The sequence below is a fragment of the Harpia harpyja genome, chromosome Z (assembly GCF_026419915.1).
Source record: "Harpia harpyja isolate bHarHar1 chromosome Z, bHarHar1 primary haplotype, whole genome shotgun sequence".
In the NCBI taxonomy this organism is placed as follows: Eukaryota; Metazoa; Chordata; class Aves; order Accipitriformes; family Accipitridae; genus Harpia; species Harpia harpyja.
The window spans coordinates 113,418,295-113,431,283 of record NC_068969.1 but is presented as its reverse complement, the minus strand read 5'-3'; the positions used below and the strand labels follow the sequence as shown (position 1 = coordinate 113,431,283).

The 12,989-nt window shown below is 48.5% G+C and overlaps 1 protein-coding gene across 4 annotated transcripts in view; it reads right to left on the bottom strand.

Annotated features, from left to right (window-relative positions):
- Positions 1-5,887: 5,887 nt before the first annotated feature.
- Positions 5,888-12,989, bottom strand: part of CTIF (cap binding complex dependent translation initiation factor) — a 143,050-nt gene continuing 135,948 nt past the window's right edge. For all 4 annotated transcript variants that reach the window (XM_052776516.1, XM_052776519.1, XM_052776517.1 and 1 more), the window contains 2 exons: positions 12,300-12,353; positions 5,888-10,486 (listed from right to left, as the gene is read on the bottom strand). In XM_052776516.1, coding sequence (XP_052632476.1) covers positions 10,271-10,486; positions 12,300-12,353 — 270 coding nt within the window. In that variant the 3' untranslated portion in view covers positions 5,888-10,270. The remainder of the gene's footprint in view (positions 10,487-12,299; positions 12,354-12,989) is intronic.

Below are 12,989 nucleotides of genomic sequence, written 5' to 3'. Positions count from 1 at the left end.
GTGGACTCCCTATCCCTGGAGGTGTTCAAAAAACATGTAGACGCGGCACTTCAGGACATGGTTTAGTGGTCATGGTGGTGTTGGGTTGACGGTTGGACTTGATGATCTTAGAGGTCTTTTCCAAACGTAATGATTCTACGATTCTATTCTAAGTGCTAAAAAGAGAGAAAAGCCTTGTGCAAGGTGCTGGGGATATAAATGGGAACTGCAGGGGCCAGGCATGGTCACCTGTCCCCAAAAAGGTGAGTGCAGATGGGGACTGGCACAAGGACAACTTGTCATCCCTGAGGAGGAGACAAAGTTGGACTTGATGATCTTGAAGGTCTTTTCCAACCGAAATGATTCTATGATTCTATGATCCTCGCCTGTGGAAAGGGAGCTGAGGTGGCCAAAGGTGACAGCACGGAGGTGGAGAGGGGAAGGAGCCCTGCCTGCAAATGTAGAGGGAGTGAAGGGAAATTTAAGTTACAGGACAGAGAGCAAATGGGGAAAAAAAATGGGTAAATTGGGCTGAAAAACAGAACTCAAGCAGCAGAGCTGGGTTATTTGGGCTTAGCCCCCCTGGGAGAGCCCCCGCGGCACCACTTTTAAGTGCTCACAAAAACAACAGAAATGCAATTTTATATACAGGAGGATGTGTCCATGCAATGATTGTAAAAACCACTTGCAGTCTCCACATGCAACCCAATCCCTCTCCCAAATGCTTCACTGCCCCCCCCAAACGAGACTGCATTTATCTTTAGAAAATCAGCACAAACCCTTGTTTTCTAGCAAATACGCCGCATTTTTGTGCTTTAAAAGAAGAGCAGAGCAGACCTGCGAACTGGGGTTTGATTTCTCGCATGAGTTGTAAAATACAGCCCTAGGGATAGAAGTTACCTTAGCTGTAAAATAATCCACGAACTGGATTTCACAACCTTTGTCATCCTTCTCTCCCCAGAGCAATATTTTACAGCGTTTGCCCTCAAACCAGTTTTTCATCAGACGACATGTGTAATTACCACCAGACAGGTTTTTGGTAACCCATCTCCTGACGCAGTTTTTCCTCCCACCCTCATGCTGCGTAGCCGCTGATTTACCGAATCTGGCCTCTTCCAGACTTGCTTTGAAAGGTGAATTTGAGATCTTTGGGAGCTCAACATTTTAAAATATCAAAAAATGTAATTTCAAAATTGATCTCTGAGCTTGAAGGGTGCTCTTCTCACCCCAGCGTGCAGGTGGCAAGAACTACTGGGAGATGTGGTGTTCCTTCTCTGTCCACGGGGCTGATGGACGAGGAGGAATGCCTGGAGGTTTCTGTAGGGTCAAGGGTTGGGCTGGGAGTTTTTGGGAGGGCCAAGTCCCAGCTATGGTCCCTGATTGCCCAGGAGGTTTGGAGAGGAGATGATGGTAGGTGAAGAGGATGGTCCTGCAAGGCCGCTGGAGGGGATGAACCTCCAGGAGACTGGCTCCATCCCATTGCTAAGGGCCCTTCGCAGTGCATTAAAACACAAATTTCCCCTTGGCACCAGTGCTGGGACCTGTTTGGGACACACTCACCCGCAGTGAGGCAGATCTGCAGCTCTGGAGCACGGCTGGACAGCACACAGGAAGATTTCTCCCTACCCACGATAGCTCCAAGCTGTAGGACAACCACGAGGATTTAGGAGATGTTACCAAGGCAGGGAGTAGCAAACGCCGATCAGGATTTTTTTCAGGTTTTATCCCATGGACAAAAAAGTGCCAATGACAGATAATTTGGCTGTGGTTGACACGTGGGACCTGGGGAACCGCCAGCTCAGCCGGTGCCTGACCACGGCATGTCAGGCTGACGCTGCTCCTGTCCCACTTGTGCCCGGCATCCTGGCTCTGGATACATCTGATGCCGGAGCACGGGACTGTGTGCCAAGAAAGCCCAGGCTCCTGCAGAGCTCACTATTATTATTTTTAAAGGTAGGAGCGAGCTGCTTGTTCCCCATCTCCACGCATAGCACAAGAGCCAGAAGGAACTCCTCTCTGGTGCATGTGTGAAGCAAAAGCCGATGGGATTTGTCTCTTGGATCAGGAAGCCTGGGGATCCCACTGGTACCTCCACGCATCCCCAAAGTAAAACCCACGCTCGGTGCTGCCTGCAGAAGTGTGGAAGTGGGCTCCATAACCACCCATTTGGACTTTGCACAGGTCCTAGACACCAGGGAATCTCACGGACCGCTTTCTCCACCTCTCGCGCACATGCAGACACTCGCTGCAGGTCAGTTCCTCAGCTGGCTCTACTCACCACATCTCCACCAGTTGCAAAGGCACTCATCTGCTCCAGGACCTGGTTTCTTCTCTACAGCTCCACCATCAATGACTGCCGTGGGGTCACCAGCAGCACCAGCGGGGTCTGTGCAGCTCCCTCCCCGTCTTGGCATGGTCATGTCATGTGTTTGGACGTCTAAGACCAACACGCGTGGGGACAGACATTAAATGCTGAAGCATTTCCCTCTGGCAGGTGATCGCTTCCATCAGACCTTTGCCACCTCCCGGCGTCGCTTTCCCAAAGTGGAAACTTTTGATGGGAAAGGTCTACGGGAAGTTACTGAAAAGGTCTGTGCTAATAAAGTCCAAGCACTTTGTTTAAATGTTATTGCTACAGCAACATAACATACATTGAAACAAAATGCTTCGGTGAAAAACTCGGACAATTTAGGACAGAATGGAATTCTGAAATCTCGGCATTTCTCTTGAGAGGCACTTCGCATTTTTTTCCCCATTAACTCTGTGGCATGGCTACAACTGGTGGGAAATGGTTAGCCAGCTTTGATCCGGCATGGGATGAGGCATCGGCTTAGCATCCAATCCACCAAGGCTTTGCCCTTCGCAATGCCGCTAACCCCCCTCGAAGGCTGCAGCTCCGAGGGGAGCGATGCTTTTGCGTGGGCCGGAGGAAGCCAAATCTCACCCAAGAAGGCTCCGTTTCGGTCGCCTGCCGTGGGACCATCCATCCTTGAGACCCTGCGCTCATCTTTAACGGCGAGGATAACCACAGCAACTCTCCAAGAGTTCCAGGCAGTGTCTGCATCCCTGGAAATGTTTAAATCATTAAATTACAGCCCAAGGATGGGAACTTTTTTGCAAAAATCCACCTCTAGGAATTAATTCAGAGAAGTCCTGAGGAGTAGGATAGACATAAAGCTAGGCTCAGTAGTCACATTTATGCAGCCACAGAAGTCTCTGGCTTTATAATTAGTGATCGCAACATAGGATCCAAAAGGAAGAGGCCATATAGTCCTGTAATGTGCATTACTGTTTTAATATCACTGTTCTTCTTGTTGCACCCCAAGCAATAATCATTTAAGCTACAGTTCATCTTGCAAACACGGCAGCAATGCTGTTACATTAAGTGTGAACGTACTTTGTCACTTAGGATTTATCTTTGTTACCCATTTTGCCACCAGCATAAGCATTTAAAAACTCTGCTTATTATTCACTATTAGAAGTGGAGCCGCTGGAAGAGGAGAACATCCCGGCTATTTGCCGGTTTGCCGTGTTTTAGGAAAGCCAAGCAAACTTACTCTGATTCCTGGGGTTTCTTTATTTGCTGCTGTCTGGGGTTTTGGCAGCCACGAGGAATTCACAGAAATATTCCTGCGTCTTGAAAGCTTCAGATCTGCCGCAATGACGATCCATTTAATCCAAAATCTTACGTTTACTGCAGGTTATTTTCTCATTTAATATATCTCAGGGGTCCCAGGGCCCAGAGACCATCCCCGCTCTTGGCTTGGCTGCTCCCAGCCCAACTCCAGTGTTGATGAGCTCTTTCTGAAGCTGGTCCAGATGCCCACAACCTTGATTTGGTGGAACAAGCCAAAATTCAGCTCCAGCACACCCTGGAGCTGTAGGGTCTGGCTGTAGGTTGGGGTGGTTGATGGGGATGTTTAGGGATGGATCCATGGAAAGGGTGGCTTTGGAGGAGAGATTTGGATGGGTTTATCCTTCATTTACCCACCAGCAGTGATTTGTCTCACTGCAAAACCTTCTCCCACCCAGCTGATGCAGCAACAGAATCTATGGGTAGGACCCAGGAGTAATTAGAAGTAACACGACAAAACCAGTTCATACTGGGTCAGCTTTTCAGCGGTAGATGTCACAAACCAGGTTATTGTTTTTCCCTGTGCTATCACCAAAATAACCCAAAGCAACGTCTGGTGATTGTCCGAAGGACTAAACAGGGGGTTTATATATTTCTAATTTATAGCCCTACGCAAACATCCAGGAATGACCCCCTTGTCCATCACAAGACATTTTGGGGATGCAATGGGTGATCTGCCCTCCCTCACCAGAGGTTTTATGAGCAGGTTGGACAAACTGCCCCAGGAAGGGTGCTGGTGCGGTTGGTCCTGCTTTGGGGCAGAAGGATGGATCAGGTGATGCCCCACATCACGCGTAAAGCTGCTTGGTAGGTCACGTCATCTACTTTTTGAGGCAGTACAGAAAAGATCAGGGGTGGGGACACCGTTGTCCCCTGGGCAGGGGACCCAGCCTGGGTGTGCCGCACCGGGGAGCTGCACCAGAAATGGGCTTTCGGGGGCAAATAAAACACAAGGGGTTATGAAAAAGGAAAGCAAGCGTCATGGATCGACTCAGTGCCATTAAGGACGTGGGTCACTCTCCACCACCTGACCTTGGCTACGCCTAATTTACCAACGCGGATGTTGCTTATGATGGCTGAGACCTCGACTGCAGGTAGAAGAGCAGAAAAAGTGAGCTTTTGGGCAAATTGAGTTTAACTCATATAAAATGCTTTGCATGGACTTTGAGGTTAAAATCTAGCTTCTAGGAGATGCAAGAGGAGATGATCCCGAAAGCCAGCAGCACAAGTCAGGAAGCATTTAATAAACCCAAGGCTCTTTCCCTGAGCAGATACGGGGTTGCGTGGAGCACTGGGTGACTTGCACTGGTTGCAAGTGGCCTGCACCTCATCGTAACACTTCATCTATTTCTTCATGGCCTTACAGCAATGAGCTGAACCCCCAGCCAGCCGCGGGGATCCCTCTGCCACGGCCCCACCTTCTTCCACCTCCTTTTCATATTTATTTTGCAGCTCGGCTGCGCTGCAGTGAGCTCCGAGCACACACACGCGGTCACGGAAGGCATTTTGCAAGACTACTTCTTCAAAAGTGGGAACCGTTTCACCTCTAATTTTCTGGCCGGAGCCCGATGATGCACAGGCACAAACCGCTCACCTCCAGTGACATGCATGGCTTCCCAGGCCAATGCACACATTTCAATTAGCCAAAAATTAATTGGCTTGGGCTAGAGAAGGGTTTTCCAGAGGAGACTTCTTAGAAAAACTGCTTTTTTAAAGTTTTTTTTTTTTAAAAGGAGGTCGAACGCGGTAAAAGGCAGAAGTGGTTTGCGAGCCCTCATTGCTGCTGCGTGCTGTAGCGTTGGGTGAAATGGATGTGATAAATGGGGGATTCTCCAATAGACACCCAGGTCCAGCCAAGGTAGGACATAAATAGGTGGGCAATTCCTTTAGGACAGAGGCTGGGGAGCAGGGGAGCGGCTGGCTGGGGAGGCAGAGCCAGGAGATCCAGCCCAATCCATCACCCATGGACCTCCGAGCCCTTTACACCGCTCCCATGGGCTTCATCCTCACCCCCATGAGAAGTGATGGGGACACGGACCAACTCCAACCGGAGCCGCAACACTGCGCAGGATCCAACCCAGCGCCCGGAGCATGGGATGAACCATCCCCACAGAGGGAAGGATCAGTCCCTCTGCTACATTTCCAAGCAGACACCATTAGGGATATTTCCCCTCCCCGCCCCGTATCTTCCTTTCTTTCCATCCTAAACAAAAGAAGGGTCTCTCCCAGACCAGCACAAGTGATAGCGCGTACCCACAAAACGATGGGGAAATGTCAAGCTTTAAACATTTATTACTCAGATGATGCATTTTATAGCATACAGTGGGTCTGGATGTTCTATAAACAAAGACTGAATTGCCACAAAGAGTTATTAGCTCCCTTGTTTTAACAGTCTCTGAAATGCTGAAAACGATGAGTTCGTGTTTTCTCTAGTATGAATATCTAGTCTTTATTCTCCCCAAAACCTTCTTCCTTTTTTTTTTTATTTTTTTAAATTTGTTTTTAAAGCGCTTAGTTTAACAAATATGATTAAATTAAAAATGTTGCTTTTTCAAATGCAAATAAATACATTAAAAAAAAATAATGAATTACTAGCGTTCAACTCCGTGTTCTGCAGGACACCACAGCTCCCTTGGCTATTGACAGTGGACTTCGCAACCCTTAGTGTCATTTCTTCTGAAAAAATACTAAAAGTATCACCGGGACTGGCTAATAGCTAACACCAAGAAGAGCAAAATTAGTGTAAAGCCATAAAATATCCAGCGGGGGAAAAAAAAAAAATCGTGTTTAAGATTTTGAGAGACTTCCAAGTGAGGGATGTTATAAAAATAAGGATGAAAATAAATCATAAGTTATTCTGACAAGTTTTCCTTCAAAGCCATCAATCATGCTAAGAATAGATACTAATTAATCTCCTTTGGGGAAGAGGGGAACTAAGCAAATCGCTTACTTTTCCCTTTTCTTCCCCATTTTTGTTTCACCTCCATATACATGAGACTTCTCCAAAGAGGGGTGAAATCCCTCATGGGGAAACCGAGCAAATCACTTGGCAGGTAGCAAAAAAACTCAGTTTGGAAAGAATTTCACCATGAATGTGGTGAATTAGATGCTGGGGAGTCTGGCAGGGAGCCGGCAAACCTGCTCTGCATCCGAGGGGGACCGGCACGGCGGTGGTGCAGAGCATCGCTCCTCGGCAGATGCTTCAGACACTCACCTTTACACCAGCCCGAGGTTTGGCCCCACATATATTTGGCCCAAGGAGGTTATTTTCCCCTTTGCTGATGTAGCCGTATGGGGAAAATATATTAAAACCCCAAACGGATAGTTTTATTGAGCAGCGAAGATCAAATCTGGCTAATTCGGGGAGATGTAGCCAGTGGCTTCACACCTTCAAAAATGCACATTGTAGAATTACACTCTTTGGCGACTGTTTCTAAAGAAAGCCAAAAAAAGAGAAGAAAATACTCGATGACATCCCTAGGTGCTCTCACCAGGAATCCCAAAAATGTCCCAGTGCTGTCCCCCATCCTGCCCCATCAAATGACCTCCTGGTACCTCTTTTCCCAACACGGTACCGTGGTTAATGATGCCACGTGCCTACCGACCTCCTACTGATAGACTTCAGAAAGATACCATTGGCAGCACGTAATTTTGGGGAAAAAAACCCGTTTTGGGTCAACATTTTGATTCTCGTATCAACGGAGCAACTGACGTACCAAAGCGGTTAATGGCTGGATGAATGTACATTAATAGCAGAGATAAATGGCAAGACATTAAAAACCCGACAGATTTCACATAAAAGTTCTTCGGTGGGAGAAATCCTGGTGTTGGAGGGGAAAAGTCAAGGGCAAAGCCTGGTTGGTGGGGGTTGCAGGATTGCACCCCAGCGGGAAAATTGAATAAAGCCTCATGGCTGGTAGGGGTAGGGAAATGCTTAAGCACAAATACTGCCACGTGGCTTACACTTTGCCTCTGAATGCCACCTGATGCACTGATGGGTGAAAATTCAGGTTTTTAGAAGCAATATCTCCAATTCTCTGGGTTTTTCTTTTTTTTTTTTTTTCTTTTTCACTACACCCCGAGAGCGAATTCTGGGGGAAGGGGAAAGGAGATGCTGTGGGGGCCGGAGCGGTGGTCTGGATTGCTGCCGGCAGGATCCCTGGCACCCTGACCGATCAGGCTGTGCCTCCGTTAGAGGACTTTTCTGTTCTTTTAAAAAAAAAAATCAAGACAATACTCATTTTCAGGTCTTCTCCCAGAAGACTAATGCTGTGCCTGGGCATGCTGCAATGGTGTTAAATCCCCTTCTCCGCTGCTCCCTGAGAAATCAGGGAGCAGGAAAAGCCAAGAGCAATGGGCGCAACCCTGAGCCTTGTAATACTGATGGCTTTGCTGCCTTAATCAAGTTCAGCTGCTCATTAATACTATCAAACCCCATTGCTACTACCAAAGCTGACCCAAAGCAAGGCGCCGTCACCATGCGAAGCTCCAAGGCTTCAATCCACGAAGCAGAAATTAATTTTCCTAGACAAGTCCAGCGCATCCAGCAATAATTTTGCTGCTTTCTGGGTAGACAGGAAAATTGAAGCTCCTGTTTCCAGCTTGCTCCTCTTGCTCCATGTGCGGATTAGAAACCGCATCAGCAGCCAACCAGAAGAAAATTCAAATAATATTGAACCGCAGCATCAGGACTCTTGTCTCCTGCAATGCATTTTCTGCTGAAAATTCCTGCCCTTTGTATTTTTGCAGCGAAAGCTTCCTCCCCATCGCGGACAGACCAACACATTCATAAGGCACCCGAGAACATACTTCACATCCAAAGAGGTTGGGGTGAAATCTCTCTTCTCTACAAGCCACCAGAAATTCAACGTTTTGCTTGGAAAAATGGGTTTGAGCTGCTAAGATGAGACCCAGCTTGCCTGGTCTGGGATCCGTGCATGCCGGCACTGCGGCATAAATGCTCTTCTTATCACTGGGAAAGTAAACTGAAAAATGGGATGAAAACAGGACGGGCTGCCGGCATCGTGCCTTCCTTGGCTCCTCTTCCACTGTGCAGATGGGACGGGGCAGCTTGCAGCCCCATTAGGCTTCACCGAAATAAGCACCAGAAGTGATTTAGCAGGTAAAAGCATTGCTAGCAAGCAAATAAGGAGACCACCAAGTCTTGTTCATGATTCGGGGAGCGATGCGATGGTGTGGTGCGTCCCTCCATACCAGCCTCCTAACCCTCCGGGCATTTCCTCGCCCACGTGGCATCTCGGCATCACCCCCCCTGCAGCCGCTCTCTCCCTCGGGATGCTCCAGCATGGAGCATGGAGCAACCTGGGGATCCCAGAGCAACCCAGGGATCCCTGAGCAAACTCTCCTCCACTGAACACGTCACCCATCCCTTGAGGACACGGTGCTACTTACACCGACCACGGGACAGAGCCGCTCCTGCACACCGCACACCTAGAAACACTGGATAGCAAATTCAGCTAGTTAGAAGCCAGGCTCAAAACCTCTATTTTTGGCTTTTCCTATTTTTTTCCTCTTCTTTTTTCCTCCTTTTTGCTATTCACATCTTGTCTTCTCTTCCCCAGTCTCCAAAGAAGAACATCAAACCTTCATTTCTCCCTCGCCCTGTACATTATTAGGCCCGACTATAACAGGCCTGGATTTAAATGTATAATTACAACCATGACAGTAATTACAATAAAGCACTCCTTCAATGGAAACAAAAAAAATTATTACAAAAAAGATAGATGGGTTATAGTGGCTGAGGGATAACGGCGACTTGAACAGCAAGAGCCACAGAATCCCCTGTTTCTTAGAGCTCCCAGCTCAGAGGACATGTTTCTCAATCCATCGAGGAGTTTACTGGCAAGACGATGGTGGCTACGTTACTTCTGCAGTGGCTTTTGGAATCCTTTAAAATACTCCTTCTGCTTCAGCATCTTCACGTAAACCATTAGTCAGCTCGCGGGAAGGCGTTGCTTTCCCCGTCTCCGAGCTGCTCGCAATTGTCCGTTCAACGATACAATAAAATAAGAAGAAAATACAAACGCTCGAGAAAAAGAAAACCCAGTGCAAATAAGAAAGTCATCCCGCTCTCCGATCTGCTTTCGAAGGGGTGGTGAATAGGGGGGACACACAGAAAGTCGAAGACAAGAGGGAGGGGGGGGAACCTAACGCAAGCCCCGCTCGACAAAAGCCATCAATTATGAGCGTCTGGTGTAGTGTGTGTCTGGCTTTGTCCTCCCGAGACATCTGCTGCCTGCTGTCTCCTGCCAGTTGGCCGGGGCAAGGCAGGAGGACGGCGTGAAAACAATACTAGCCCCCACTTGGATTCGGGGCTTTTTTTTTTTTTTTTTTTTTTCCAAATTCTCCATCTTCTTTCGAAAGCCAAACAATAACCCGGCGGGATGCGTTGCTGCTGCTTGAGCAATGTGTTCAGAAAAAGAAACCCCTAAAACAAAACCACGGCGGGGAAGAGGGGTGGCACTTGGCGACGCAGCTGAAAAAGAAACATGCTTCTCCCTCCCCACCCCACGAACGTATTCTCGAGCATGCTGGGGTTTGGTCTGCTGGGGGATTTAAATCGGAAAAGCTCTTGCTGGATCCCGTCAAGGTGCATGTCTTCTTCTCGTCCCTTCCCACCCCACCTTGCCCTGCCCCTCAAGCCGTCAGTTTTTGGATGGTCTTGTTGTAGTACTGCGTGATGGTGGGCGTCAGGGGGTTCCAGTTGTTGGCGTGCAGCTCGATGACCTCCAGCAGCAGGGACCGCGTCAGCATGGACTCGGAGGGACACAGCATCTTGTCGCGTGCTATCGCCAACAGCTCCGTCATCATCTCGGGCAGCTGCTCCTCCAGCAGCCGGCCGGTGCTCTGCAGCTGTCAGAAGAAGAAGGGGTCAACCATGGCATATTGATCCTTAGGGGTCCCTTCCAACTTGAGATATTCTATGATTCTATCATTCTATGATATTAAAGCACCTCGCCGGCTTTTACAGACAACCTCCATCCCTCCAATTCTCCCCTGCTCGGTGCGGCAGGGCGAACAGGCAAGGTTAAAGGCGTCGTGGTTTTTGAAAATCAAAACCACCCGGCAGCAGGCTCCAAGAGCCGAACACGAAGGGTGAGGTTTTCAAAAGCATCCGTGCCGGGCTGCTGGAGGAGCGAATGGTTCAGCTCCCACTGACTTCAAAGGCGGCAAAGCTGGATTGCTTTGGGAAAAAAAAAAAAAAAAAAAAAAAATCCCACCTAAAAATCATCCTATTGTCAAAACAAAGTGCAGGCTGTGATGTGGTATTCCTGCCTTCTACCTGGCCCTTCATTTACTCGCTGATTCACAGCTGTCAGTGACTCCCAGTCATTAATCGGAATAAGCAGAGCCCTCCTGTATGCATAACAAATCCTGCCCTGCCGAGATCTGCATTTATACCCGTCGTGCCGCTTCTCTGAGGACAGCCAAGGGTTTTTTAAAACAATTACTCCTTGGAGAGCCTCCACGGAGCAGCATAAGCCCTAGGTGGTCCCACAGAGGAGAAGGTCCAAGCTTGGAGTGGACAGCAATGAGTCCATCATCACGGAAGGCTCATGGGGTTTGAACGCAGAGCTTCCCAAAGTCCTAACCTTAAAAATTCAAACTCCTCCTTGGTTGCCTGTTGCTTTGCTGAATTTCAACCATTCAGGCTGCAATTTCAACCGCTCTCTGCAAGGAAAACATCCGTCCCCACAGGCCAATCACTTCCCAAAAGCGAAACTAATGAAACTCTGCTATATTTGTACCAGCATTTCTCTGCAAATCTGCTGCTGAGCACAGCAAACCTCTCTGTGTGAGCCACAGGGCAGCTTTTGCTCCAATACAGGTGTTTTTGTGCTTAAAAAATAAATGCAGGGTGAGATTTGAAGGAACCAGGATGATATAATTTTGTGATAGGGCCCAGCTACCAAACTTTTTGCATCCATTTACACGCATCAAAAGTCCAGTGATAGAGTCTCAAGGGCCCTCTCTTATCTCATGGTGATGTCTTTTATTTACTCTGCTCTGGTGAGACCCCACCTGCAGTACCGCATCCAGCTCTGGGGCCCCCAACACGAGAAGGACACGGACCTGTTGGAGCGAGTCCAGAAGAGGACACGAAGATGATCAGGGGGCTGGAGCACCTCTCCTATGAGGACAGGCTGAGAGAGTTGGGGTTGTTCAGCCTGGAGAAGAGAAGGCTCCAGGGAGACCTTACAGCAGCCTTTCAATACTTAAAGGGGGCTTAGAAGAAATATGGGGACAGAGTTTTTCGTAGGGCCTGTAGCAATAGGACAAGGGGTAATGGTTTTAAACTAAAAGAGGGGAGATTCAGACTAGAGAGAAGGAAGAAATGTTTTACGATGAGGGTGGTGAGGCACTGGGAGAGGTTACCCAGAGAGGTGGTAGATGCCCCATCCCTGGGAACATGCCAGGTCAGGTTGGACGGGGCTCTGAGCAACCTGATCTAGTGGAATATGTCCCTGCTCATGGCAGGGGGGTTGGACTAGGTGACCTTCAAAGTTCCCTTCCAACCCAAACTATTCTATGGTTCTATAATGCAGAGAGGCAACACGGCTGTTTGGGTTTGGAAACATCTAATAGTTGCTTGACACGTGCATAGCCAAGGACAGAAGGGGCAAAGCAGTGAGAACCAGGGTGGGTGGTGCAGGTGCCTCCCTACCTCCATGGAGCAGCAAAGCACAGCGTCTTCCTTCACATCCTGAGATTGCAACAACTGCAAGAGAGAAGAGAGAGGCAGTGAGAAATGCATGACCTCCTCCTCCTCCTCCTCCTCCTCCCTTACGACCTTTCTTCCATCTCTTTGTCCAGCTTGGCTTTTGCCACTTCCAGGACAGGAAGAGGGGCGGAAAGAGATTATTGACACAAAAAATTAAGATCAACAGTGATAAAATGCAGGGTAAAGGGTATCACCAGCTTATCCATTGCTGAGAGAGAGCAAGCGGGGCAGAATATAGGGAAATTAGATTAACAACTTTCAAAATAGATTTTATTTAGGTTACATTGCTTTTTTTATCCCACGGCAGGCAATGAGAAAATGCACTCGTTTCACGTACACAGCGACTAAATACAACCATCAGACGACAACATTCGAGCAGCACAGCCCTGGGAGCGGCTGTTTGGAAGGGAAGGGCTCTGCCCAAGAGGCAGCCACCCACCACCAAACCTCTCCGTCCTCGTGGGGACACTTCTAACAGCCACAAAATTACCTGATGGGAGAGCGTTACTTCCAATACACCGTAATTAATACGGCTCCTTCTAGACTGATGATACAGTGGTGCAAGTGCAATGGGTTGCAGCGAAACTACAGCGTCTTAGGTGCACCAACTCCAATCCTGCTCTGCTCTCCATG